The sequence below is a fragment of the Passer domesticus genome, chromosome 9 (genome assembly GCF_036417665.1).
Source record: "Passer domesticus isolate bPasDom1 chromosome 9, bPasDom1.hap1, whole genome shotgun sequence".
In the NCBI taxonomy this organism is placed as follows: Eukaryota; Metazoa; Chordata; class Aves; order Passeriformes; family Passeridae; genus Passer; species Passer domesticus.
Genome location: NC_087482.1, coordinates 161,009 through 187,415, shown reverse-complemented (window position 1 = coordinate 187,415; position 26,407 = coordinate 161,009). Strand labels below are relative to the sequence as shown.

The 26,407-nt window shown below is 47.3% G+C and overlaps 3 protein-coding genes across 13 annotated transcripts in view; all 3 read right to left on the bottom strand.

Annotated features, from left to right (window-relative positions):
• The window catches only part of BICD2 (BICD cargo adaptor 2), a 57,010-nt gene extending 50,352 nt beyond the window's left edge, over positions 1–6,658 (bottom strand). For 6 of the 8 annotated variants that reach the window (XR_010368227.1, XR_010368228.1, XM_064431888.1 and 3 more), the window contains exon 1: positions 6,216–6,658. Coding sequence is in view for 5 of the 8 variants with exons in the window: in XM_064431888.1 (XP_064287958.1) it covers positions 6,216–6,455 (240 nt within the window). In the remaining 3 variants the exon portion in view is untranslated. Of the gene's footprint in view, positions 1–5,656; positions 5,678–6,215 lie in introns of those variants that run through there. The other 2 variants (XM_064431892.1, XM_064431895.1) reach the window with 2 other exon arrangements.
• Positions 6,659–15,690: 9,032 nt separating this feature from the next.
• LOC135307496 (antigen-presenting glycoprotein CD1d-like) lies at positions 15,691–20,751 on the bottom strand. Of its 4 annotated transcripts, none has more exons than XM_064431884.1 (6): positions 20,606–20,751; positions 19,131–19,391; positions 18,293–18,577; positions 17,904–18,188; positions 17,691–17,787; positions 15,691–16,272 (listed from the first exon to the last, which is right to left on the bottom strand). In XM_064431884.1, exons 1-6 carry the CDS (start codon positions 20,676–20,678, stop codon positions 16,041–16,043), a joined length of 1,233 nt encoding a protein of 410 aa, XP_064287954.1. In that variant the 5' UTR covers positions 20,679–20,751; the 3' UTR covers positions 15,691–16,040. The 4 variants fall into 4 exon arrangements, with proteins under 4 accessions (XP_064287954.1, XP_064287955.1, XP_064287957.1 ...); XM_064431885.1 differs by having other exon boundaries at positions 19,131–19,388; XM_064431887.1 differs by lacking the exon at positions 15,691–16,272 and adding an exon at positions 17,398–17,574 and having other exon boundaries at positions 17,666–17,787.
• Positions 20,752–24,146: 3,395 nt separating this feature from the next.
• LOC135308303 (T-cell surface glycoprotein CD1b-3-like) lies at positions 24,147–26,156 on the bottom strand. Its single transcript, XM_064433243.1, has 6 exons — positions 25,964–26,156; positions 25,409–25,666; positions 24,968–25,249; positions 24,579–24,863; positions 24,376–24,472; positions 24,147–24,207 (listed from the first exon to the last, which is right to left on the bottom strand). The coding sequence occupies exons 1-6, from the start codon at positions 26,040–26,042 to the stop codon at positions 24,147–24,149; spliced, it is 1,062 nt and encodes a 353-aa protein (XP_064289313.1). The 5' UTR covers positions 26,043–26,156.
• Positions 26,157–26,407: the final 251 nt, after the last annotated feature.

Genomic DNA, 26,407 nt, shown 5'->3' with positions numbered 1-26,407 from the left:
TTCCACAGATTTTGAAAGGATGAATCATGATTTGAAATGAGGAAACCAGAAAGGAGCATGTGACAAAACACCAGTGACTCTAGGTTTAAGACTTTCAGTTTCCAGGCAGGACTTCTGTCACATCAGGGGCTGCACAAACTTCAGCTTCAGGGGTATGGGAACACATGGATATCCCCCACTGTGAAGCCCTCTGAGTTCACTCCAGTCCTCAGCAATACTGCTTGGAAGGAATCTTCTGCAGCACCTGTGCAGAGAAGCCACAAGCATGCAGCATTTGGTCTAATGTTTCTTACGTGAAGATGGTCTGCCCCTGTTCTCTGAACACCCAGGCAGCCTCCCATCCTACCTTCAAGCCCCAGCTCCCAGGTACCGCTCATCTGGGACTGCACATTGAAGGGTGCCAAATGCAAGGCTCTAATGAACAATTTATTTGTGTAAAGACAAGAAATGCTACAAGAGAGACTACATCTGAGGACAGACCTCAACCAAAGCCACCAGCCTGACAACAACGTTGCCACTGCAACATCCCCAGGACTGCTAATTCCCAGCAGCCAGGCAAGACAGACCCTGCTCACTGCGCAGCTGCTCTCTGTGCTGCTAAGGCAGCAGCTTCACTGCCAAGCTCAGCAGAAAGACTCGCTGAAAATGCTCTTCTCATTCCTTGTTCGCTGCTGCTTTAACATACTCTAGAGGTGAAGTGGTACCTGCACAGCCATGTACAACAGGCCTGTGACCCAAAATGGGGTACTGACCTAATTTAAGACCACAACCAAAAGAAAGGAAAATAAAAAAGAAAATCTGGCTCAGTTCCACAGAGTAGTTTTACTATATCCCCTCCACAGGACAGCAAACACTGAGTGCTGCCACACTTCCAGGGAAAAAAAAAGGCAGGAAATTGCACTACAGCTGCCAAACATTGAAACCTTGGATTAAACTTCATGAAGAAACTTAGAAACAAATTATCTCATGCTGGAGGTCAGGAACAACCTCATTTTGCACCAAGGCACAGACAAACACCACAAACCAAAAGTAAAACATGACTTTTCTCCAAGACCCATCTCTCAGCTGAGACTACAGGAGTTTTGGTAAAACCACTTCTGCAGAAAGATGGGGGTTTTAAAAATAATTCCACCTGAAGGTCCTTACTATTAACCCAAATACTTATATTTGTTCTAATACATAAGGTATAGTTAATTTTATCAGAAAAAGACCAAGAAGAACATCCAGCAATTTCATAAAATAATCTGAAATCATCACTTCAAGAATATTATTTATTATTTTTAAGAAAGGCAGTTCAAGGAACATTAGCAAAGAAAATTAATTTAGCAACATGAAATATTACAGGTTACTATTTCTAGTACACCAGGAAGAATAGGAATGTTTAATTTTTCACATTTTGGTTTTTTCCTAAATAAGGGTATGTGAGAAAAGTAACTTTTCCAAAACATGATATTAAGTGTCTATATCTCTGCAAACATCAGATTAATATCAGGGTTGCCTCTGTTCTTCATATAAAGCAACTATGATTTATCAAAATAGAAGACGTTTAATTTACACAGGAATATTTTGCTTACCCCACCCACAGCTTTCAGTCTGATTTGAGAGTAGAGACAGCAATTGTGTTCTAACATTTCAAGCGTGGCAGGTGTTGAAGTCCAAGTAACAATCACCATTAAGTCCCCAAGACAGATTCATGAAAGCATAATCATTTTCTCTTAGCATGTGCAAAATTTCTATCAGTTTCCTAAATTCAATTTGCAGTTGTAGGTTACCTACTCCAGATTTACATCTGTATAACCAGAATTAAATTTCACCTAAGCTATTTAAATAAGCATTTATTTTATACATTAAACCCTTTGATTTTAACAGTGCTGCAAAGTTAGAGGTAATCTCAAACAACATTAACATCCTTTCCTTTCAGCAGGAATCAATATATCACCTGAATATTTATTAGGAAGAGGCCACAGATGAGTACCTGAGGCCTTAGAGGTACTGAAACTGAACATCATTATTTACCATGATTAAATACAAAGACTTGGTCAATCCAGCATTGATTCATGTGCACAGAGGGTCTAATCCCAGTATGTCATGGGTTTGTTAGGTACCTTTAGCCTAGCTGTTTCTTCCCTCTTTGCCTTTACGTTCTTACACACAAAATGAGCACAGCAGTACAAACTGGCAAAATGCCCTGATAAATCCAATGGGGAAAACCACTGCTACTTCAGCAAGCAGTTTACAACGTCTGTCTACAAGGTACACAGCACTTCATGAGGTAGACAGGAAAGGGAACGATTTCTCCTTCACTTCTGAAGAAGCACAGTTAAATGTTACATTAATAAAATTTAACATAATGTAATGCTAAACCAACCTGGATGAAATATAACGTACCAAATTAACTAGTACATATGTAAGTCAATTAAGCAAAACTTCTGTCAGCTATCACAGATCTTCTACACCCCACCTCAATATAAACTCAAACAGCACAAATATTACAGCCTGGGACACATCATCTCAGCTGCATCATATGCCCCACTTGGGCTTCATGGGAAATGAAGCAGCAAGGTGCTATCTGAATGTTTCTTTCAAAGTCAGCTTGCAAGATTACCCAGGAATCATCTACAGAGAAGTCATAAAATGGCATTAAAATCAATACATGATTCTTAAAGGCAAAAAACAGAAACAAGGGCCACTGTTACAATACAAAGAAATTAAGAGCTCCGTGGAGATCATTGCCAGTACTCTTGTAAGCTTGTTCCCCCACTTAAAAACTACAAACCATCTATGTTACACTAACTGTGACATACTGACATGTGCTTTTAGACTTTAAGGATAGACATAGTCCACTTATGAATTTTTGCATTGTTACAGAAATAATTAATCATAACACCTATGTTTTCCAAGGGTTTAAACACAATTCTACAACCACCAATACAACATAACCTCTTAATCAGAAAGGAGCTTTGGACAGCAGCCAGTTTCATAACTGAGCTAGTAGTTGGTTATGAATCTGACATCTCAAAGCAACCCTGAATTACTGAGTAAAGCAGATAACCTATTTTTGAAGCAAACCTTCCATGCCACATTCCCCCACAAATCATCAGGAAAGCAATAACTGAATCCTCAGACAGTCACTTTGTGAGCTGGAGTGCACAAAGGCTTGACCATACATATCATCCATGTAAGAAAAATGTCTCATCTTAGGCATGCAGTCAGCCCTGTCATTTATATAATTAGCAATATCACAAAGGCTTGCAGGGTGACTTACCATCTGAAACAAAGCCTACAGAAAAAACTTAGTTACTTCAGCTCCTAGAGAGAGTAAAAAATGAATAAAATTATATGTTCACAACACAATGTAATATCTCACTACAAGCAAACCAGTATCTTATTTTTCTGAGCTAGGGACAACATTTATCATAATCTTTACTACAGTTTGAAATTAATTCCCTTTTACAAAAGCAAAGGCGGTACTGCAAATAACAGTAAGTCTACCTGGAAAGACAGTTTGTATTTCAGTTTTGTTCTGTCAAATAAAATGACAGAAGAAATGCAGCAGAAAGTATCTTAAATGATATATGAGTTCAAGTCAGCACACATACAAGTAAAAGAACAAACTTAGAGAAAACCTGACCACAGTTAAAAAGGGGTTGGTGTGGAGGCTCAGCAGTGCAAGGACAGAGCAGCTCCCCATTTTCACCAGGACAACTTGGATTGCAAATACCGAGAGTACACTGACACCTTTACCAAACAAGATACTGCTCGGACAATGCCATTCACACTGACCAAAGGGATACAATAGTGGAAGTTAAGGCTCTGAATTTCTGCCACATTGGGGACTGGGTGGTAGGGAGGAGAATCTGGCCAGAAAGATCTGATGACTATAGCAGAAAAGCCTGTACTTTCAACAAACTGCATTACAAAGTTCCCACACTCTGAACCCATTTACCTATGTGCCTAACATGGCCTTGTGACACTTAGCTCTCTCAACACAGATTAACAAAGTAAGCTCTACAGAGACTAAAACGGCGGTATTTTAATAGGCTGCAGGAAGGACAGTTAAGAAGAGATGGAAAGCAATACTGATCTAGTTTCACATCAGTCTCCCACATTCCCCAGAACAACTTAAGTAACCCAAGGTGGCATACCTTTAGGTTGGACCATGACATGTAGTAAGTCTTGTATGCAGCACTCCTCTAGCTGAGTGTGGGAAAAACACTAAGATAATAAAAGAGCAAAGATAATAAACTCCTTCTCTGAGCATAATGCTTCATACATCTGCTAAAGGTTTACAAAATCTACAGAAAACCAGATTCCTGCACAGCATCACAAGAAAGCTAGAGGAGCAATGCTCTTTCCCTGAGTAGGCTATCAGAGTCCTCAAGCTGTTCCAGAATTGTCTGCTTCCCAGGTTTTGGCTTAATTAGAGCATGACATGAACACACAAAGCAAATCCTTCAAAATGTCAAAAGCAAAAAAGAGTGAATCATTACTGATTCTGTATTTTTTTTCTTTTTAATCTCTTTTACAAGCTTTTCAATTGTTAGAGCCCTAAACAAATGAAAAGACAGTATAATCAAGCTTTTTTCCATCAGCAAGTCAAAACATGTAATGCCCGAACACACATAGCACAGCCCAGTGACTAAAGCACTACCTGCGATGGAGGCATCCTGGCTCCCACTGGTGTGTCAGGCACTGCCTTGCTGAATGAGGTTGGGCCAGTCCTGTAACTCCTCCACGCTATGTCTCACATTCCACCTACCAACTGGGCTTACTGACTTTTCTCTCCCTTGAGCTCAACTCTACAACTGCCTCTGCCCTTGACTTCCAAGTTTCTGCTCCTGCATGCTACTGTAACTGCGCTGGTCTCAAGTGACTTTAGGAACAGCAGCATATCCATTCAGCTTGCATATTTAGTTAAGAGTTTAGAGCCATGTAATTCAAAGTAATTAACCTCTTTGCTTATACTTGTTTAATGCAATAAAAGCAAAATAAAGCTTTATTTACAAGACCAGAAGATATATAATAAACAGAAAGGGAGAGCATTCATCAATTCAGCTGATTATGTACCAGTCCGTTACAAGGATTTACTTTTCCTTTGAAATACTGTATTCTGATTTTACTTAAAATCCATCTCCAACTGAATAAACTAAAGCTAAGCCCCACTGGATAAAATTTGTACAGGTCAAATCCACCTATATTCACCTCTTAGGCTGCATCAGATGTTTCGCAATCAAGGCAAGGCCTAAATCAGCTGAAAAGCAGCACAAGATTTGCCTGCATGCCAAATCACTGAACCAAACAAAGCTATACGCAGACAAGGTCCCATGGGCCATGCTCTACAGTGGGCTGATGGGATCAGCTCATAAGGAGTGCAAACCACCGGTATGCATTCTTTGACTGTTCCCCGGACAGCACTTTTTCCCCATTCTACACCTAGAGGAGATCTTGCATGAGAAAAACTTAATGTGCAAATTGCCTAATACTGACAGACTTTACTCTCCTGTACAGATTAGATCTGGACTTTCCCTTAAAATAGAAAATAATAATAAAAAAAAAAAGCCAACGGCAGGACCAGCACCAAAATAAAGCTATATGAACTGAAGTCTGCTGTATTATTTTTGCGGTGGTCCCCATTGAGGAAGTGATTAACACCAACCTAAGACTTCTCCTTCCACTCACAAGCAGGTATATGACAGCATCGCCACCGCACCTTGGCCCCGGCCCTCGCCCCCCGCCGCCTGCTCGAGTTTCGCTCCGGGGCGCGGTGGCGGCAGCCGCAACCCCGGGGAGGGGCAACCCCGACCTGGCTTCTCGCCCTACAGCCCACCCACCGGATCCCGAGGCGGAACGGAACGGGACGGAAAGAGAAAGAAAACCGTCTAACCGCTTCCCTCCCATTAACCCCCTTCACAGGAGCGGGGGTTGGAGCAGAAAGGCTTTTTTTTTTTTTTTTTCCCCATTCCTTCCCTTTTCTGGGCCGGCCTGCAGCCAGGCGCCTCGGAGCTGTCATTTTGGGGAAGGGGCAACCGCCGTGCCGGAGCCAGGCCGAAGCCTGAGAACCAGCTGGTCGCCCCACAGCAGCCCTGGGCCCCTCAACCTGCCGCCCCCGACTCCAAAGCGGCCCCGTTCCCACCGCTCCGCGATGCCTTCGCCCTTCCATCCGCCACGGCCGCGCTCGGGACCAGGCCGCCCACCTGCCGCCGCCCCCGCCTCACCTCCTTCAGCTGCTCCATTTCGTTGCGGATGGTTTCGTACTCCAGCTCCAGCTCCTCATACTGCTGCTTCAACTGCTGCTTCTCCTCCAGCACTGCCAGCCCGTATTCCGCCGCCTGGATCTTCTCCCGGGTGGTCTCGCCCAGCTCCTGGAAGAGACGCTTGATCTCGCTCCGCAGCCACTCGGGCTCCGACTCCATCACCAGCCGGGCGTACTCCTCCTCCTCCATGGCCAGCGACATGTCGGCGGAGGGGCCGCCGGCCGCCGAGGCGGATGGGCGAAGGGGTGAACGCGCAGCCCGTTTACCACTCCTAACAACGGCACGGCTCGCAGGCGGCCACGGCAGGGCCCGCTCGGGCCGCCATCGACGGGCCAGGCGCGCTCCGCTCCCGCCGCGGATCCTCCCTGGATCCCGCCCGCCGCCGCTGCCCTCGCCGCAAGCGCCGAGCGCAGTGAAATCATTCAAAAGGCACGGCCGGGCCGGCGCCCCGCGGGACGCTGGGAACGGGAGTCTTCAGTGCTCGTCGCGCCGCGCACCGCGCGGCTCGCCAGACTACAACTCCCGGCAAGCACCGCGACAAGAGAGGGTGGTGGCGGAGGGGAGGAGAGCGACCTCTTCCGGGCGGAGTGGGGTAGCGTGTCGGCGAGGGCGTAGGGCCGGCGGTGCCCGGGGCCGGCCTGGCCGGACAGCGAACGCACCCCAGCCCCCCCCGCCGTGATCCTGGATACAAATTCGGGCACAGGCCCCGGGACCATGGGCACATACCTCTTGCACACAGCCCGTGTACACGCCCTGGCGGCCCGGACCACGCTCAGGAGGGCTTTCGTGGCGGGTTTGAGAAAGCGTCGGGATCGGCTGGGTATGAAAGATGAGGCCCGTGCACCACAGTGTGTCGGGGGCGAGATGTTCCGGTGCGGCGGGCGGTGCCACAGCAGCACGGAGAGAACAGAGGGTCACCTGGCACCAGCCAGGCCCACACCAGCCAGGCCCACACGAGAGCTTCCAGCATCTCTCTGATCCCGGTGTTCTGCATCTGGAGGTGGTATACCTGCTGCAAGGCATTCTCTGCTCACTGACCGAGACCAAACTGTGTCCCGCGAGTCATCCTGAGGATAACCACGGCCACGGGACAAGGTGTTCCCCTATGGCTGAGCTAGCTGATGAAAGGAGGGACAGGTTGCATCAAGAGCCAGTGCTGTGACCAGCTATGAGACAGTGACACTTGGGCAGCTGTACTGTGCTGCTGCCGGAAAAGGATTTGCCAGCTTGTCAGGAAAATGGCATCAGTCTTTGCCCCAGGTGACATCCATTGGGCACGTTTGGTGGCAAAAGCACAGTGATTGGGACACTCATTGGGGCACCATGGGTGGAACTAATTTCTAAAGCATAGTGATGACTGAACAGAGACAAACCTCTACTAGTTAGACCAGTGCAATTCCTAAGCAGCCCCATAAAGGTGGGTTGGGGAGATGCTTCACTCCCATGGTCAGGAGCTCTACAGCTTCATCATCCTTTCATACACCAAGTGTGGCTTGGACTTTCTTCCAGTGTCAAAACAATCGGTAATGAACTGGTGAGCAAATAGCATGCATAATAAAAACAATTACGTGTTTGAGCACTCCACAAAGTCTCAAAAACAAAGCAATGTATTTACTCACAGCTGCAGGGTTTTTTCAAGCTACTTTGAACTTCTTCCTGCGCACTTACCCCTTTAATAAGCTGTGTCATGGCTGAATGCTGCCTGTTAGTCATGAAGCTGCCTTGGTCAATTTTTCTTCAGGGTCCTGACACTGCCTGGAGCTCCCTGTGCATCGAGTGCAGGTATGCGTTTGTCCTGGCAGTACTGATGTGACACTCAGTCACCCAGACCTTAGAAGTAGCAAATCAATGTCCTTAGCCTAGAGTGTGCATGTGAAATTCCTTTACTTTGTTACTTTCAGAATTCTCAGTAAAAGGCATTTTCACTCTTGTGTGCTTCTGTATCATCACGACTGTCACAGCATGTTTTTAGAGGTTTAAACTTCCTGATTCTTTGATAGAGATAAGTGAGGAAAATAACAGCATTACCTCTCCTCTACACTCTGTTTTTCAGTATTAGGATTTCTTCATGGCCTTTTATGTTTTTCTTCTGTCTGCCCAAGCAGGTAGCATTTCTAGTCCCACCCATTCACAACTGATTCATCATTAAGATATTTTTAATTATAAATACTGGCTTGTTTTCTTTCACCTCATACTTTCAGAGCCTTCATTCCAGGTTTTCTCTGCAGCTCTGGGCTCAAGCACATTAGCTACCCTTCAGTGCTCCTCCCTCTCCTAAACTGAAACCTGCATGTTATGACTTGCTCTCAGGACACAGCTTCAGTTCACATCCTGAATATTTCTGGGATTACAAGTGAATTGTGAGATCTGACTAGTTTGAGGGGTTAATAGAGATGAGGTGATCAACTCATCATAGCACAAGAGATTTCACTGTGTAATTTGTTTTCTAGATCATATCTAGAGCTATTGCTTTTTTCTGGGTTTCAAACTTTATTATAAACTGCCCAAGATGCAAAGGCAGAAATTATAAATACTGCAATAGCTAATTTGAAAGCATTCCTGCCCATTTTCAGAAAACTGGAGTCACTTGTCAAAGTGAAGTTTCCCTTCATCCTTCAAGGATAGTAAAACTTTGTATAATGAGTGGAGGAGTACAGCCTGGCTAGTGCCCATCACCTGCTCCTGAGCACAGCCAGAGACCATTGCCCATTTCCCCAGGTCACTGTTCCTAGACTCCATCAGTGCAAAGGCTTAGCTGCCACCCCACTGATTCAAGATGTCATGGCCAAGTGTACTTTGGTGATATAGACTTACACAACAGCTGGAGATTGTTGTTCTTTTTCCTGATGCGATTTTAAAGCTATCCACTGAGAACAAAGTGGTAGAATTATACAAGAACCATCTTGAATGCTAAAATAAATTTGGGTAGTATTTCTTCTTGTGGAAATTAACCTGCAGAAAAATTTTTCCCTAGTGGAAAAGTCATAGCAAAGGCAAAGCCCTGCAATGGTAATTTTATTTAACCTCAGTCCAAATCCCAAAGCAGGTACGCATTATAATCCAATGCTGGAAAACATTCAGGTATCTGAATGTGTAAACCAATCTAATCTGTGCTTAAAATTGGGGTCACTGCAGACAGGAAACTCCTTCTAGATGTCTTTCTTTTCATACATTACTTTGGAGAAGTTCAAGTGTACCACAATTAGGGTACAGCACATAATAATTTTAATCTCCTTTTTATCCACTGCATTTGTGTACAGCTTAACTATAGCAAACACCAGAACAATAAATCTTTAAGCTGGCCCTGAAACAGCTGTAAGAAACCCTAGCAAGCTGTTCCAAATTTCTCGTCTTATTTTCTACAGAAAAAACCCAACTTTAGGCATAAGACTTTGGGACTGCTTAGATGTTTGGTAAAGGTATGGTAATGACCCTAGGTGAAAATGAACTTAAAATCCTCTAGACTGTTCAATATATGTAGCCTATGTCAGATAAAAAAATCAACCAAACAAAAACAAACCCACATTATTTTTCAAAGTGTTAAAACTTATTCTGGAGGGAAAAAAAGGTACTGCATGATCACCCTGGAAATACTCAAAGGGGGTTTTAGGAGAAGAAAAGTTTTTCCTTCTCTTTTACACAGCAAGTAAATGTCAGAGAAATAGTCTGTCAGCACCAATATACTTAATGAAGATTGGTATAATGACTTGAATGCTCTTTCCCTGTTTATCACAGCTATGAGGATTAACATTCAACATACTGTTGTTCAGTACAGTATGTATTTCTCTTTGGTTGAAGTCATTGTACACAGATGGTAAAAATAAATTTTTAAACCCTTAAAACACAACCCCCCCCCCCCCCCCAAATAAAAATCCACCCTGCCAAAACACAAGTAGCATGAAAGGAAACCAGATCCCAGTACCGAAAGGGAGCTGATCTCTCCATCCTCAGGCTATTATCCCAGGGTGGTTGACTTAAGGTGACCTCTGTCACCTACAACGGATTTTCCAAGCAAAGAGCTGAATCAGCTGATGAATTAGCACAAATGCTCAGATCGCTCTGGCTGGTGGGAGAGGGAGAAATGAGAGACGAAAAAAGAGAGAGATATCTTCAGATTTCAGCTTTACTCTGATATTCAAGTCCGTCTGCGTTGCCCTCAAAATTGCAGTTGCTAGAGCTGCTCCTGCCTTCAGTTTTGCTCACTGCCAGTTGAATGCTGCTCTTCCCTTCACAGACAGCCGTTGCTCTTGCCAAAAGCATGAGAAAGGAAAGCAACTTCCAGGTGGCAAACTGTCACGTCCAGTGGCAAAAGCCCTTTTTCCCAGGCTTCCATGGCAGAACTGCTGTTCTCCATCCATCTCTTTGCCATTCCACAGGATGCTACCTTTAGGTCTGGGGAAAAATACCTTGAAAATATCAGACACAACCCACTTCCACAAGCACAGATTCACAGGAATCTGTTCTTCTAAGTTCTTCTAAGCCTTCTGATGTTTACATTGTTGTAATGAACTTTCTCACACACTTTATGTGAATAATTAAATGTTTACATTCCTTTCTGGAGGAGGAGAAACTTGACGGACTGTTAGTTTGTCCAGTGTCGTTGGAGAGGCAACACTGTCACCCTCCAATCCACTATCACTTTTAAAGATCTATAAATATTAGAGTCAAAAAATAAACTGCCCTTCTTTTTACCTTAGAGATTCCAGTGTGCGTGTCTTTTTATTTTGTGTCTTAAAGCGACAGAACTGCAGTCCCAGTACAGACCGTTTTGAATGGGTAGCAAAAGTGAAGCTAAAATAAGCTAGTCAGAGAAACATTCATGAGAGCTGTATCAACCATGGACATGGGTCTGAGCTGGTGGAAGGTGATGTGGTGTATGGGGCTGAGTGATTCTAGCTGCCAGGTGAAATAAGCATGCTACTGGTTCAGACACATGGGCTGAACAGAAAAAACCCCCAAAACAATACAAAACAACACAAAACAAAACCACCAGAAAAAGGGCTAAACTGAGGTAAATAGTAAGGGCAAAAGATTAATAGGATCCACCGGGATTCCTGGCCCTTCTTTCTCTGGTATGTGTGATGATTGTCTGGTAAGTTGCTGTGGCCTTGAACACAGAGTTTAAGAGCTTCTTATTTTACTTTCAGGAAAGCACAAGAGCAATTAGGGGTCAAGCTGGCTGTAATAATTTGCTGGATACTTTTAGCGTGTTTACGCCAATTTCTATACTGGAGGGAGAAATAAGAAGAGTGTCTATTTAGTCACTATTAGAGAGAAATTATCTCTTGTCCAATTTTGAGATGTTTATTAAAATTTGAAGTTTGTTTACAGAAGAAAAAATCTGAAACAAGTAATTTTGCAGCATGACTGAAACAGTTCCTGCATGTAGGAACCCAGGACATCCGTCTGGGTGCCCTGGATGGCTCAAAATCCTGGCAGGGGCTCGGAGACCCTGGCAGGAAGCCAAAGACACTTAGGAATTCGATCTCAACTCATAGAGCAAATTAACAACTTCATATGAAGAATTACAATTCACAAAAGTTTAAGTAGCATAACAGTAGTTGTCACAGGGTGAAAGGTGGAATTTTGAAGAATTTTACTGTGGGGGTCTAGGGGACAAGATGGAGGAATTTGGGCGTTGTCCTGTCCTTCTCCCTTCTTCTTCCTAGCCTCCATCTTCTGGGTGATGTTAGCATATTTGGATTGATTTAGAGTAGAACTACACAGTCTAACATAGATGATAGGTATTGGAAAATAACTGTAAATAAAGTACATGTAGTTTTTAGTATAAAGAGATAGCACCACCTCAGGGCAGTGCAGTGTGCCATGGACTAACCTGCTGAACAGATCTGGGCAGGCCAGACAGAAAATATTTTAGATAAGAAATAATAAACAACCTTGAGAACACGAGCCAAAACTTCTGACTCCTTCTTCGACAGCTAGGTTGGAGAAAAGAGACTTTTAATACATCTCGGGGTCATCTTGACCAGAGGAGATCCCAAGACCTGCATCCTTTCCCAGTCACTCAGTTCTGGGATCATGGTGCAGGCAGCTCATGTGAACAACAAGCATCAGCCCTGCAGCTCTTGGAGAGATTTCAAGAAGAAAAGAAATAACAGAATAGAGAAGGCAATAAAGAGATGGGTTATTAACCAAGGATGGATGAGTTTCCAAAGTTCAGGCCAGAATTTACTAAGTTCAGATTATTTGTAGGAAACAAATGACAGAGAGATGCCTCTCTCTCCTTAGCTAAATATGTTTGCTCCAAACAGGAAGTACCTTAGAAAGAATAATTTTGGTTTTTCTGTTATAAATTGTGGATGCAAATACACTTTCCACTGTGCTGAACTGCTGTGGAAAGCAAGGAAGGGAAGGTGGTAAATCATTTTTGCAGAGCAGTAAGAAGGTAGGCATTGCTGAAGAATGTGATGGAGAAATTGCCTAAGACGGAAAAGTTTAACAAGCAGGTCTGGAGAAACTGGCATCAGGTGAAAAGGTTAACACCCTGCTGGCAGAGATGCACGTGGTGTCTCTTCCATATGGGGAGTAGTGGAGGGGTCACTGTGAAAAAAGCCAATCACTTGTTTTTAAAATTTTAAAAGTTTAATAGTAACAAAATGGTTATAAAAATAGTAATATAATTAGAGTAATAAAATTTGAACAATTGAGATTAGGACAATATGAGACAATAAAAACAAAGAGATACGGATGTCCAGGTACCTTTTTCTGGTCAACACAAGCCCGAAAAAGGACCCCCGTTAACAGAGGATTAACCCTTAAAAACAATCTCCTGTTGCATATTCATACATCTCATACATGATGCATAAATTCCATTCAAACAGGATTCTGTCTGGTCACTGTCAACTTCTTCCTCTTAATCCTCATGCCATCTTCCTGTCTGAGTAAGGTGGGAAGAAGTTAGTTTTCTGCTGATAAGGGAGCAATAAATTCCCTTTCTCTGAAAGATTTAGGTGTCCTGTGGCTTCTATCTCGTGCAAGTCCTTTCTTAAACAAATATCTTACATAGCATAGTTTCTATTTTAACATTTTGTTATCACCTAAAACTATATTTAATTCACTACTTAAGAAAATGAATACCAGCATAACTTTCTAACATAACACATACAATATTCATTTTAATACTTGCGAAAAGCCAATCATAAAATACACATTTCTCACAATCAAATACATCCTTCCATGTGCTCTGAAAAACCATATCAGGTTATTTGACCAGAGCATGCAAAATGAGGGAGGATTAGCCCCTCTCCATTTGCTTTAGCTCCTTCTCTCTAAAATGGGGCTCCAAATATCCCATCCCTCCACAAGACTGAAAAAAGTGCTATGAAACCTGTGCTATGTGCCATAACCAGAGGGATTTGGTATTTTTAAAGTTTTCATAGATGCAGGAAGTAAGACTTGAGTTGTCCACTAGAGTGAAAAGAAGGTAATTTGTTAACCAATTTGTCATGAACGCTTTTTGCTGCTTGGTTTGGTTGAGCTGAAGGAAGTCCTGAAAAAAACATTTATTCCAAGAAAGGTTACCAAAGCTGACAGTCGTCGTCTGCATTGTAACTTCCACTGGGACATTGAGAGAGGGATCTGGAATGTATATGCAGTCCTGGGATCAGGAGGTTTTTAATGGCTAAAGCATTTTCTACAGATGTGCAAAGTGTCATCTGACATATGTATACTTCACATGGATCTTATTTCCCAGTAACTGGAGTGTAACTAATAGGCTGCTGTGCTTCTTGGAAAGTGTGTGCCTTGATTGGAAAGTCTTTAATGCCTTTAAGGGGGAATAGAAAACTTGTATCGATGGCAGAGATATCACCATTGTGGGGTTAATTAGGCATTAACAACTTAGGCGGGAAAGCATTTTCTGGAGATTAGTGACCATCTGGGAGAAACCAATGGCCTAAGACATCTTGATTATTAGTGTATAGGCCTTATTCTTACTCAAGGTCATCAGTAGGGCTGCAGGGTATGGCTGGATCAGAGTTTAAATATCTGTTCAAAGGTGCTTTCTGACCCCTAAGAAGTTTGTCCCTGGTTTGCAGCCAGCTGTGAATAAACTGGTACTGGTGAGAAGGTTTTGAAGGCATTCAGAGACCATGTTTGAATGAGGGATAAAAGGTTCACAGATCAGGTAAACTTTAATCTCTTCAGTTTATAATGTCCATCAATTAATTTTACAGTAAAGGCTTTACCCTGGAGCTGATTAGAAGCAGTTTTGATGGTGTCAGTCCCCAAAGATGATAGTACCTTGGTGTCTCATATTTCTGCCTGGCATACCCACTAGCAAGAAATGTTTCTCAAAAGAAGTGGGAATTGCAGGAAACCCACACAAACAGGAAGACTTTATTCCTTTGGTGTGAAATTTGGAAGTTTAAATTTTCAGGAGTTTTATACACATGCTTTATATTCATACACATAGGTATGTGGAAAAAAAGAAAGAAAAGAAAAGAAAGAAAAGAAAGGAAAATGAAAGGAAGGAAGGAAGGAAGGAAGGAAGGAAGGAAGGAAGGAAGGAAGGAAGGAAGGAAGGAAGGAAGGAAGGAAGGAAGGAAGGAAGGAAGGAAGGAAGGAAGGAAGGAAGGAAGGAAGGAAGGAAGGAAGGAAGGAAGGAAGGAAGGAAGGAAGGAAGGAAGGAAGGAAGGAAGGAAGGAAGGAAGGAAGGAAGGAAGGAAGGAAGGAAGGAAGGAAGGAAGGAAGGAAGGAAGGAAGGAAGGAAGGAAGGAAGGAAGGAAGGAAGGAAGGAAGGAAGGAAGGAAGGAAGGAAGGAAGGTCACGACAACGAGGCCCACAGTGCTCTAATAATTCTGGACCAAATAGTTGGATTATTTCACCATGTCGTGTCTCTTTGGCTCCCCAGGACAGGTGATGGAGCATGGCTTTGGGTTTTTAAGCAGGCCTGACAACTGCAAACATCTTCCTGGCTTTTTGCCTTTATCTTGAAATCTGGCGCTGAGGCGAGAAACGCCTTGGGCTCGTCCCCGGCTCTGCAGTGCTGGGGGTGACTGAGGGCTGGGTCCGGGGACATGCGGAATCGGAGGGAAGCCACAGCGAGTGCTTGGAAGCGCAGGCCCGGGTTTGGACGGGGCCGAGGGCAGGGCCGGGGAGTCCGGGTCTGCACCGCCGGCCGGTGACGTAGGAGGAGCACGCACGGCATTGGCGAACGGGCCGTGGCACAGCCAATGGCAGCGTGAGGCGGGCGGGGGGGGCGCCGGGGATCTACCGGGCACCAGGTGACGTCAGGTGCAGTCCGAGTCACCATTGGCAGCTCGCTCGGGCGCGGTGCGGCAGGGACCCGGCGGGGACCCTGCTGGATCCAGGGAACTGCGCAGAGATGGGGCCCAAGCAGCCTGTGGTGAAGACCTTGGGGAAGCAGCTGTCCTGCAGCAGCCCATTGTGAAATACAAAGCTGTGTTTCGTGTCAGGTACATACAGGCAACCTGTGTATCTGTGATTGTGATATGTGTGGAAACTGACCGTGGGACAGTTATAAAGACAATTCTAATAAATAACTGAGGAAGTAAAGCACGGAAGAAGGCTTTTGAACCTATCCTTTGTTTGCAATTAACCTTTATAAGTCTTAAGTTGATTTAGGAGCATTTGAATTAAAGCTTTAAGGATGTTGCTGTTTGACAGGAACTTTCTGCTTCTAGCTAAAATGAGTTTTGCAATAATAACCTTTTGAAGTATAGTTTTAAAATATTGCTTGTAGTAAGGATCTTTAAAACTATAGCTTTAGAATATATAAAAAGGAAACATGCTTATCTCGATGCCTTAACAAAATATGGAAAAGCTTGAGAAAGGAAGATGAACATCAACTCCAGGATTGATAGTTTCGACCAAGGGAAGCTGGACATCACTGGTATGAGATTTATAGTCCTTGCAATTAAAAGGTGAACCCGCATCTGGACCCTGGACCTCACCAGCTGGGAGACTTCTTTCTTCTTTCGGAAGCTGGACCCCACCATCTGGGGATACTCCTTTCTGGGATACATCCTGAGAAAAACTAAATCACAATAGTGTATAGAATTGTGACGTAAAAATTTGGAATAGAAACTGCTGAAAAAGCTTATGAAAACCCCTGTAAATATCTGTAAGCCCCACCTATTGGTGTGCAGTTGGAGGGAAAATTTCCCCCACTGTAACCAGCGCTGTATTGCTCATAGTTTACCGTATTAATTAATAAATTGATTGCTGCTTGAGTATTGGCCTAGTCAAGCTTCTTATTTATAACACCATGAAGGTCCACAGCTGCAGAGATCCACCTGCAGCATTTGGAGGAGTGCAATGCCATAGAAGGTAGGTGTGCCTGAGAGGGACTGTGACCCTATGGAGACACTATGGTGGAGCAGGTTCCTGGCAGAACTTGTGACCCTGAGGGGAATCCACACTGAAGCAGCCTGTTCCTGAAGGAGTGACACCATAGAAAGGACCCTTGATGGAGACATTTGTGAAAGTTGGTCTCCTGTGAGTGGGACTCCACACTGGAGCAGGATGAGGAGGAAGGAGCAATGGACAATACAAAATGAACTGATGACAATCCTTATTCCACATCCTGCTGTGGTGTGTGTTGCTCAGTCTCCCAGAGCCTCAGCATGGCTTTTTCATGGCAGGCATAGTGGAAGGGTGACAATCCCCCATCCTTCCAGATTTTACAGAGAGAGGAGGCAAGCATGGGGGCAGGAGTCAGAAGTGGAGGAGATCCTGATGTAAAACCATTCTGGACTGAGGGTGAGATCAGCCCTGGAGATGGAGCAGCTCAAAATATGTCAGTGATGTCAGGGGTGTTACTTGATTCCTCCCTTCCCTTCTCTCCCCAGTGAAAGAACTTGTATCTCTCCATCTCTCCCTGATTTGTGGTCTGCTCCATCCCACATCTCACTCAGCAGCCTCACAGTGGTTTGGCCTTGGGTTGTAACTGTCCTGTCAGGAACAGACACTGGCCATGGAGAGATGTGGGCGAGGCTGTCAGAGGACTGGCTTCTCCTGACATGCCAGGTGGAGACCAACCAGAATCCAGAAAAAGGAAGAGTCTTTGGCTGCAATATGGAGTATCTGTAGTGCACTGAGGGGTTTCCTGAGAAAAGCTACTGAGGAGGAAGAAGGGTGAGAGACACAGGAGCCATATGTATCAGAGGAATTTTGTAGCTGTTTAATGCAGTGGTTTTCCAGAACAAAACCATGTCGGTGCTGATGGGTCAGGGGTGGGACATGAACTAAGAATGGAGAGCAAGCAGCTGTTGCTGTGTGGGCAACCAGACCTCAAATGATGAATTCCTGGGTCTCCCATGTAGCCTCGTTACCTTTCCTGCAAAGGGTATGTGTGAGTTGAGTCAGGGAGTTCACTCCTACAGACCTGCTGCAACCCCTGGATTGACCTATATTCCCATAAATCTTACAGCAGGTTACAGAGGGAGGGCTCACCTGCGCTTCCACCACCAAAATCCCCCAGCAAAGGCTGTGGCCACAAGAAGCAGCACTGCAACAGTGATGCTGATGGTTGGAGCTGTGCTGCGGTTTTCTGGGAGAGGGAGAGAAGAGTGTGTGAGGGTTGCAGCACCAGTCAGGAGCTGCTCCTCACAGGGCCAATGGCTGGTATCTGCAGCCTGCACCCCATGCCCCATGGGTGGCACCTACCCCATGGGATGAGAAGGCTGCGGGTGCCCAGGCTGTGGTGGCGCACACGGCAGACATAGCTGTGCTCATCACGGGGGGCCACGGCCAGGATGCTGCGGAGCTGGTACGTAAGGTCAGCGTTGGGCAGGATGGTGCTGGTGTTGAGCGCTGGGCCTGGAGGCACCTCCTGGCCATCCCGCAGCCAGGCCACGCTGATGGGACGGGGATAGAAGCCAGTGACATGGCAAACAAGCAGCAGCTGGTCTAGGCTGGGGGTGCGGGCGAAGACCGTGGCCACAGGCAGCTCTGGGGAATGAGAGCAAAGGGGTGGGGCAAGCCTTGGTGGGGCACGTCTGGGGCCCAGTGTGGAGGCCTTTGGGGTGGCTGTTGCAGGGTCAGGGTGGTCTCACCTTGTCTCTCTAGAATTTCCTTCCCATACTTCTTCAGGGTGAGGAAGTTGCTCTGGCATACCCAGATAGAGAGAAGATACTCCAGGAGTATTCTGAGAGACTTCTGTCTGTTGAGGCTCTTGCTGACCAGCTCTGCCACCTGGGATGGCTGTCGGGCCTCCCAGCCCTGTTTATCTACCTCAAAAGCTACGAGGTCTCTGCCATCCCAGCCAATATTGAGGAAGCCCTGGCTCGTTGTATTGGGGTACAGCACACAGCCTGCACGGATCTGAACCACCAATGGGTCTGTCAACGGCAAAGCCAATGGAGAGGTCCCATGGGTGTGTGGAACGTGGGTGGCATGAGGTGGGATATGTCTGAGAGCACATACAGGGATGCAGTGGAAAGCAGGGTGCAATGGGCAGAAGGGGGTAAGGCCATGCTTCAGGAGACCCCAGACACCCAGCAAGCCCTCAGGCCCCTTGGAAGAATGGAGTGGATACCAGTGTGGGGTGCTTGCTTAAAAAGAATTCTGTCCCCTACAGTATTTGCCCCCAATTTTTTCTTTCATGATCTTTGCTGTGTCAATCCTTCAGCTCCTGTAAATTTGGTGGCAGCACCCTGATATAAAGAGGGGTTCCTTTTGCCAGATGGCAGAAGCTCCTAGGGGTATTTTTGGTCTGCTGCCCTACCCATTCCTGCTAATCATATTCCCCAGCAGCTGCAGTGTGTCAGGAGCTGTTGCACCTTGTGAGACCCACCCCCCGCCCCCACAAATGCCATCCTGGTGGGGAGGAGGCAACAGCCAAAACCTGGGGAGAAGGACTAGGGCTCAGGCAGGGCTCGTTTCTGTACTCACAATGCTGTTTTGTCTGCTGAACTGTGTCGTGCACAAATCGGATCATATTGCGCAGAACAATTTTGTACTGGGACATTATCTTTTCCCCGTCGCCTTCAGCTGCAGCCTGGCTGACCCAGGGCCAATAGAAGTGGATGCTCCAGTTGGCTGGATCCAGTGTTAAGATAGCTATGTCCCCTACGAGTGCCACACATGACACCTCAGCAGAGCTGATGTTGGCAAAGAGGCTAGTCAGGAGGTACTGGATAACCTGTGGCTCTGCTAGGAGAGAGAATGGAGACAGGAAAGGGTGCAGGAAGGAGATGAATGGAGGTGCTGAAGGGGAAACATGAAGCTGGAGCGGGAGGGGAACAGGGGATTCGGACTAGATAATAAGAAAGAATTTTTTAAGTGAGGGGTAGTGAGACACTTGTACATGTTACCCAGACATATTGTGGATGTCCCATCCCTGGCAACATTCAAGGCCAGGTTGTTTGAGACTCTGAGCAGGGAAGGTGTCCCTGTCGATGGCAGAGGGGTTGGACTAAATGGCCTTTAAAGGTCCTTTTCAAACTGCAAATCATTCTGCACTTGTATGATTCTGTGCTCTTCATCCCGCTCAGGGTTGTTTTCCTGTCCAAACTTCCCCTGACTTCACTGCTCTTTTTCCTTCTCTATCTTACTTTCAGCAAAGTGGTTGTCTCCTGCAGAGGATTTTAGGCATTTTGTTCCCTCCCTTCCATGCCTTCCTCCTGGCCACAGCTGCTGTCTGACTGTGCAGAGCAGATAAAGGGGCACCTTGCTGCTCGTTTGAGGTGATGTTTCCCCCCAGGAGAAACACCTGTGCCAGGACTTTGTATCTGCCAAAGATCTGGACACAGTACAGAGGATATGGAGGATGCTTGATAGAAAAGGGCATTTTGTCCAAGTTTGGGGCTCCCTGATAGGGCCAGGTCACCAGCCCAGCCCAGAGATCAGTCTTGACTTTCTGTGTCTGATGCTCCCTGCCCGGAAGCATAAGGTCTCATGGGGTTGTGGTAAAACTCTCTGTGTGACAGCAGTGCCCAAAAAAACGTCTGGCAGGTGCAGCTCCCTAATGAACGAGAGGCTGCTGGAAGAGGCCCTCAGCACCATGTGGAGCTGAGATCTGCCTGGCATCCATGGGCTCCCTGCAGGGGGAGGACATCTTGCAGGGTAACTCAACACCCAAGGCCTGGCTGAGGACCACTGTTGTCTCTTCTGTTTGTGTGCCCAAGGCCCTGTGTTGGAGCTGGTGAGGCAGAAGTCCTGAGCTGGAGGCAGAGAGAGAGAGGGTGGGCAGGGACAAAGCATGTTTGGGTGATGCACGATGGGAGGTGGCCCTCTGATGCTGGGAATCATCCACCCCCCTCTATGGCACAGTGGCCTGGCCATGCCTCCCCTGAGCAGAACTTGTGGGGTCCTCTGACAGGTGGGAGCGGTAAGAGCAGTTGAGGTGAGCCAGGACTCCCACTTACCCTCTGGGTCTGCCCACATCCCAGGGAGGAGGATTACGAGGAAGAGGAAGAGGAGGAGGCGAGGAGGCTGCATGGTGCACGCGGCAAGGCTGAAGAAGCAGCAGCAGTGACTGTGGGAGCAGGAAGAACCTGTGAGAACCTAAGCTTCAACCCAGCCCAGCAGTCACTGCGGTGCCTCTCCACCAATTGGAGAATCAGTGTGTCAAGGGAGGGGCCCAGAAGTCCCAAGCTGAAAGCTGGGGATGTGTGGGAGGGACAAAAGCTGAAATGAGGTCTTGAGCACAAAGTGTCCTGACAGGCTGGGGCTGGAAAAAGCCCAGCCAGAAGGAGAAGGCAGGGAAAGAGACCCAGGAAACACAACTAGGAAAATAGATATTCCAGCATCTAAGCTGGGTTTTCCTGACTCCCCCTCCCCACCTATTGTACTATCCCTGTTCTTGTGGGATGCATCAGCACCAATGCAGGTGACAATGGCATTTGGATTTCAGACCTGACTGGAGAAAGACAGTTGCTGTCTTCTCAACCCCTACATAGGAAGAAGGGATAGCCCCTCCTGCTCCTGTCACCTCCAGTTCAAGCTGCTCCTGCATCACTTGCCTAATTCTGAAGATGGGGCTCCCAGGGAGGAGGCAACAAGTTGTTCCACATAGATGAAATCTGTAGGACATAGCTGGGGAGCCCTAACTCTGCTCTAAACACCTGGGGATGGGCCTAGCAACTCCCCTTTCCTTCCCACCAGCTTTGATGAGGAATCCGGTCCCCCTCCCCAAGAGCCCCCTGTGCAAGGGAACAGAAATGGTGGGAGCCATCCCCGTGCTCTGTCCCACTGGCACCAGTGTCCAATGCTGGAGGGATCATGGGGTGCCCAGAGTAAACCTCTCCCCACAATGTTCCCAGCTGACTGCTCCTCCCCAGCTCCTCCCCTCAACATGTAGTTTCTCTTCCCCTTTTTTGGGTAGTGCCTGCACTGGGGGCAAAGGCAGAACCAAAACCACAAGCAAGGGCAAGTTTGAGGGTTGCACCTCTGTAGTGTCCAAACACTGAATACTTTTGTTCCCATGGAGCTGTCCCAGAGAGAAGTAGGGATGCTGTGGTGGCCTGGTAGGTCCAGAAATGACACCAACTTCCCCAGCAGCATGATGCAGCGGATGTCCAGCTATGCCACCACAAGATCCACATCCCTCCCACTAGTCCTACACCCAGAGGAGACTGTTTGGCTGTCAGGGTGGCAAAGCGCAGCCATGGGGCAGCCAGGGAGGGAAGCGACAAGGGGGCTTTTGTCTCTGCAGTCCTGTGAGGTGATCACTTGTCCCCATGGTCTCCTGTGAGATGACTGCTGGTCACTTCTTGCTGAGCAGCTGAGAGGCCATTCGCAGCCCTCTGTCCTTTGCAGCCCTCTGTCCTGTGAGTTGTCTGAGTTGCTCATAGGACAGGAGCAGGCCCCTGGCTTGTGTGGGTGGTCACAATGTGTTCAGCCCCCTCGGAAATTCCTCCAGATGTCTGTCTTGGTGGATCTGCTTTAAAGTTCTGCTTTAGCTCTTCCACTTCTCTATTGAATGTACTTCTCATGTTTGGAGTTTTTTTCACTTCCTTTTTTGCTCACAGCTTCTTCCTCCTTCAAATTGTGACTTCTCTGGTCTGAAAATGACTCAAGGAGACTGGGGGCTGTTGGTCCACATAGACCATTGGTCCTCAGAGTCCTCTCAAGTGACTGTGGTCCTCAGAGTCACCCCCAGGTTACTACTGGTCTCCACAGTTTCTTCAGGTGACATTGGTCCTTACAGTCTTGTGAAGTGATTACTGGTCCTCACTTATCCCCTGCCCTAGAGCACTATTGGACTTTGAAGTTCTCATGTGGCCACTGGTCCTCAAAGACCCCACAGGTGACATTGGTCCTTGAAATCTCCCCCTGAGGTGAAGTCTGTAACCCCCCAAGCTGCGCCTGGGGGAGTTGGAGTGGAGAGTGCCTCTGGGTGCCATACTGGATGGGTGGGTGAGCAGCAGCAACTGCTGCACTGAGCTGTGATAAGATGCCTTAAGAACCTTCTAAAAATGCCTGGGTGGGCTGTGTTATTGTAAGGTCTCTTAGGAGATGTAAGCAAACACTTGAAGACACCCCCCTGGTACCAGGTGCTTATTGGTGTGGTGCTGTAGGGTCTCTTGGGAGGTCATTTACATGAACAGCTTTCCTCAACAGGTTTCCTCACTGGCTGCACCTGATCTCCAGGTCTGCCTGGTACCATGAGTGCTGCAGGATGTTCCACTCTGCTTGGGAGAGGAATTGCCCTGTGGGTGCCAAGGCCACAGGAAGGCATGCCCCTCTAAGCGTTTCATCTGCCTGTCCCAAGTCAGCAGGGGCTCTGAGAGGCTTGGTGTCACTCCTCTTGCAGTGAGGTCCTTGAGCCTTGTGATGGCAGCAGTAGATGCTGGCTGCTAGGGAAGCGCAGTCCTTACCACAGCTTTGAGGTTTCCAGGTTCTGGCCAGGGGAGAACAAACACCATTGGATTTGTGGAGGATATGTCCATAAGGCAGCCAGGTTTTCTGGCTTGCCATGGCTGCCAGACTTATCCTGGGAAATTGCAGGAAGTTGTCCAGTGAAACCAAACCTTTTGAAGCTACATGTTCAAGTTGATTGGGAGCATGAACTACATGCCTTCCTTTGTCTATGTCTTCCTCTGCTATCTTTCATGGGACATGGACTTCTTTTTCTCCTTTATTGGGAACCTTGGGGTCACTTTACCCCCATGTGCACAGTTGCTTATTTCCATGCAATATGTGAGAACACGTTCATATATTCACAGGCACACATGTACTGTTTTTCCCTCATGCCTTGGTCCTTCCTGCAATTAGTGCCAATAATTCAGTGGTGTTTTAACTTGCATACATGGCTGATCAAAACCTCTCCAAGCCCATTCAACTGCTAAAGAAAGGCACATTATCTTAGTGAAAATATGAATGGTTTATTTTCATTTCATACACATATGCAGCTCCCACACATTACACCAGTTTCAGTGTTACTCAGCACTTTGTAAAGCCATTTCTGGCTGGGTTTTGTTAGTTTGTGTGGAATCACCACAGTTCAGTCTCAGCACAAATATTTCTGGAATATGGTTAATAAAGGTAATTTTTAGAAAAAAAAACCAAAACACAACAAAACAAAAGAAAAGAACCCAGAAAGTGACAGTAGAAGGGGACAGCTTTCCACCTTCTGACAAAAGTGTTACTGAAGCAGAATCAGTAGAATTTGCCACTGGATATTGAGGTGCCCTACAGCATTAGTGGGTGGACTGGCCAGTGCCATAAGCTAAGAGATGATCATGTGTAACAAGTGAGAAAGTCATAGATGTGCACTTGTGTTTGTTTAGAAAATTCAGGTTAGTCAAAAGTTCAGATTTCTCTCACCGGGTTTCTCTTGTGTATCTCTGAACCGAATTAGTCTTGCAATTGGCAATGCCCAGAACTTAGGTGAAGCGGAAAAAGGTAGTTCTTTTTACTGTGTAGGCAGTGGGAGGGAATGGGGACTGTTTGCTCTCTTCTGAGCTAAGCGTCTTTGCTCAGGATGGAGTTCCTGGACTCTGATTCCTCCATCTGCTGGTGCTTTCTGAAATGAGAGGGGGATAGCTGGATGCTCCATGGCAGAGACCTTCTAGGAGTGCAGAAAGCATCTGCCAGGGCCCAAGCAAGAGCTTTGCTACTCAGTGCAGAAATCCCCATGGCATTTCTTTCCCTCCTCTCTCACTGCCACTCCCTGTGGCAGAGAGGGACTGACCTTTGTCTCCACACCCAAAGCACCGCCATGGTAGCTACGGCCATGGCTGCAAGCAGCCCGGCCACGAGCCCTGTGATCAGCACCACTTCTGATCTCCCTGGGAAACATAAGGAGAAGCTGCCATGAACTTTCTGCGGTTTGCTCCATCTGGTGGGGCAGGGTGGTTCAGGACCCCCATCTCAGCCCCTGTGGGTGGCACCTACCCCATGGGATGAGAAGGCTGCGGGTGCCCAGGCTGTGGTGGCGCACACGGCAGACATAGCTGTGCCCATCACGGGGGGCCACAGCCAGGATGCTGCGGAGCTGGTACGTAAGGTCAGCGTTGGGCAGGATGGTGCTGGTGTTGAGCGCTGGGCCTGGAGGCACCTCCTGGCCATCCCGCAGCCAGGCCACGCTGATGGGACGGGGATAGAAGCCAGTGACATGGCAAACAAGCAGCAGCTGGTCTAGGCTGGGGGTGCGGGCGAAGACCGTGGCCACAGGCAGCTCTGGGGAATGAGAGCAAAGGGGTGGGGCAAGCCTTGGTGGGGCACGTCTGGGGCCCAGTGTGGAGGCCTTTGGGGTGGCTGTTGCAGGGTCAGGGTGGTCTCACCTTGTCTCTCCAGAGCTGTCCTCCCATAGTGCAGGAGCACCTCCATGTCATCGACACAAGTATCATTGAAGAGAGTTTCCACCAGCTCACTCAGGGCAGTGTAGTTCTGGAGAAATGACTGGACATACCGTGACAACTTGGTGTCCTGGGAGAGGGTCCAGGTTAAATTCTTTGTGTCGAAACTGAGGAAATCCTGACCATTGTAACCCACATAGCCAAAGGCCTGGGAGGTTCTGTTGGGGTACAGCATGCAGCCTGCTGTGCACTGAACAACAAAGGGGTCTGGCAGGGCAAAGAGGAGAGAAAGGTTACGTGAGGGGCTGGGATTGCCTTCCTGCAGGCATAGTCAGTGTCTCCTATACAGCACCAGCACTATCAGATCCTTCCCCACTTCCCAGCTGCTTTTCAAGAAAGGGGATGCAGTGAAGACTGAGTACTCACATGGGATGTCCCTTTGCATGGCCCCTTCATTGATTAGATGGTTGAACTGCTGCAAATAGATCTTAAGCAAGTTTTCAATGGTGTCCCAGTCAGCACGGGGCAGGGCTGGGCGCACCCAGGGCTGGCAGAAGCGGATGGACCATGTGTGTTTATCAAGAGAACCAAGTTCGATGTCTTCCAGCAGGCCCAGCCCCTCCATGTCCACAAACGAGGTGTTTTGGAAGGTGGTGGTCTGGAGCAGCCGGATAGTGAAAGTCCCTATATGAGAGAAGGGTTGACAGGGAGGAGATGGCACTGGGAGAAGAGGGCTGAGGAAAGGGTCCTTGAGGTTGCAGGGATCCGTGGGTTCCCCATAAGCCCCTTATAGCGTTTGCAGCCCCAGTTCCCATTTCCTGCACCTACCTGGGGTGGCTGCATCCCGGCTGGGGAGGAGGTGTGGAGCCAGGGGACAAGGAGGAGTAAGGAAGCAGTGCCCAAGATGTGTGGGAAGCAGGAAGCCTCTCCCCTATGGAGTCCCATGGAGGTAGATGTGTATGAGCCAGGAGTTCCACTTACCATCCAGGTTTGCCCATGTCCCAGAGAGGAGGAAGGGGTAGAAGAGGAGGGAGAGAAGGCAGCAGCAAGGGGACTGCATGGTTCCAGCAGTGAGGCCCAGAGTGTGCAGCAGTTGGTGCAGCAGCAGGAAGAATAAACTGTTGAGAGATGTGGCCTCAGATGTCTCCTCAGGCTGGCTCTGCCTGGGCAGCTCTGCTGGTGCTAATGGCCCTGGCAGCCAATGGGGCTGGCACTGAGGTTTAGGGGAGGGCTCTGAGGTTACCAGTTGGAGCGAGCTGGGACATCCTGAGTATGGCTGTGAGTGCTGGGGGAATTTGATTGTGAGCAAGGTTGTTCCACTGCATGCAGGAGCAGTCCCTCATGGCTGCAGCAGCACCTTGACAATTGTGGTGATGTGGGTGAGCCGAGTCCTCTGTTCTACCTCCCTTTCAGGTCAGCATGTTT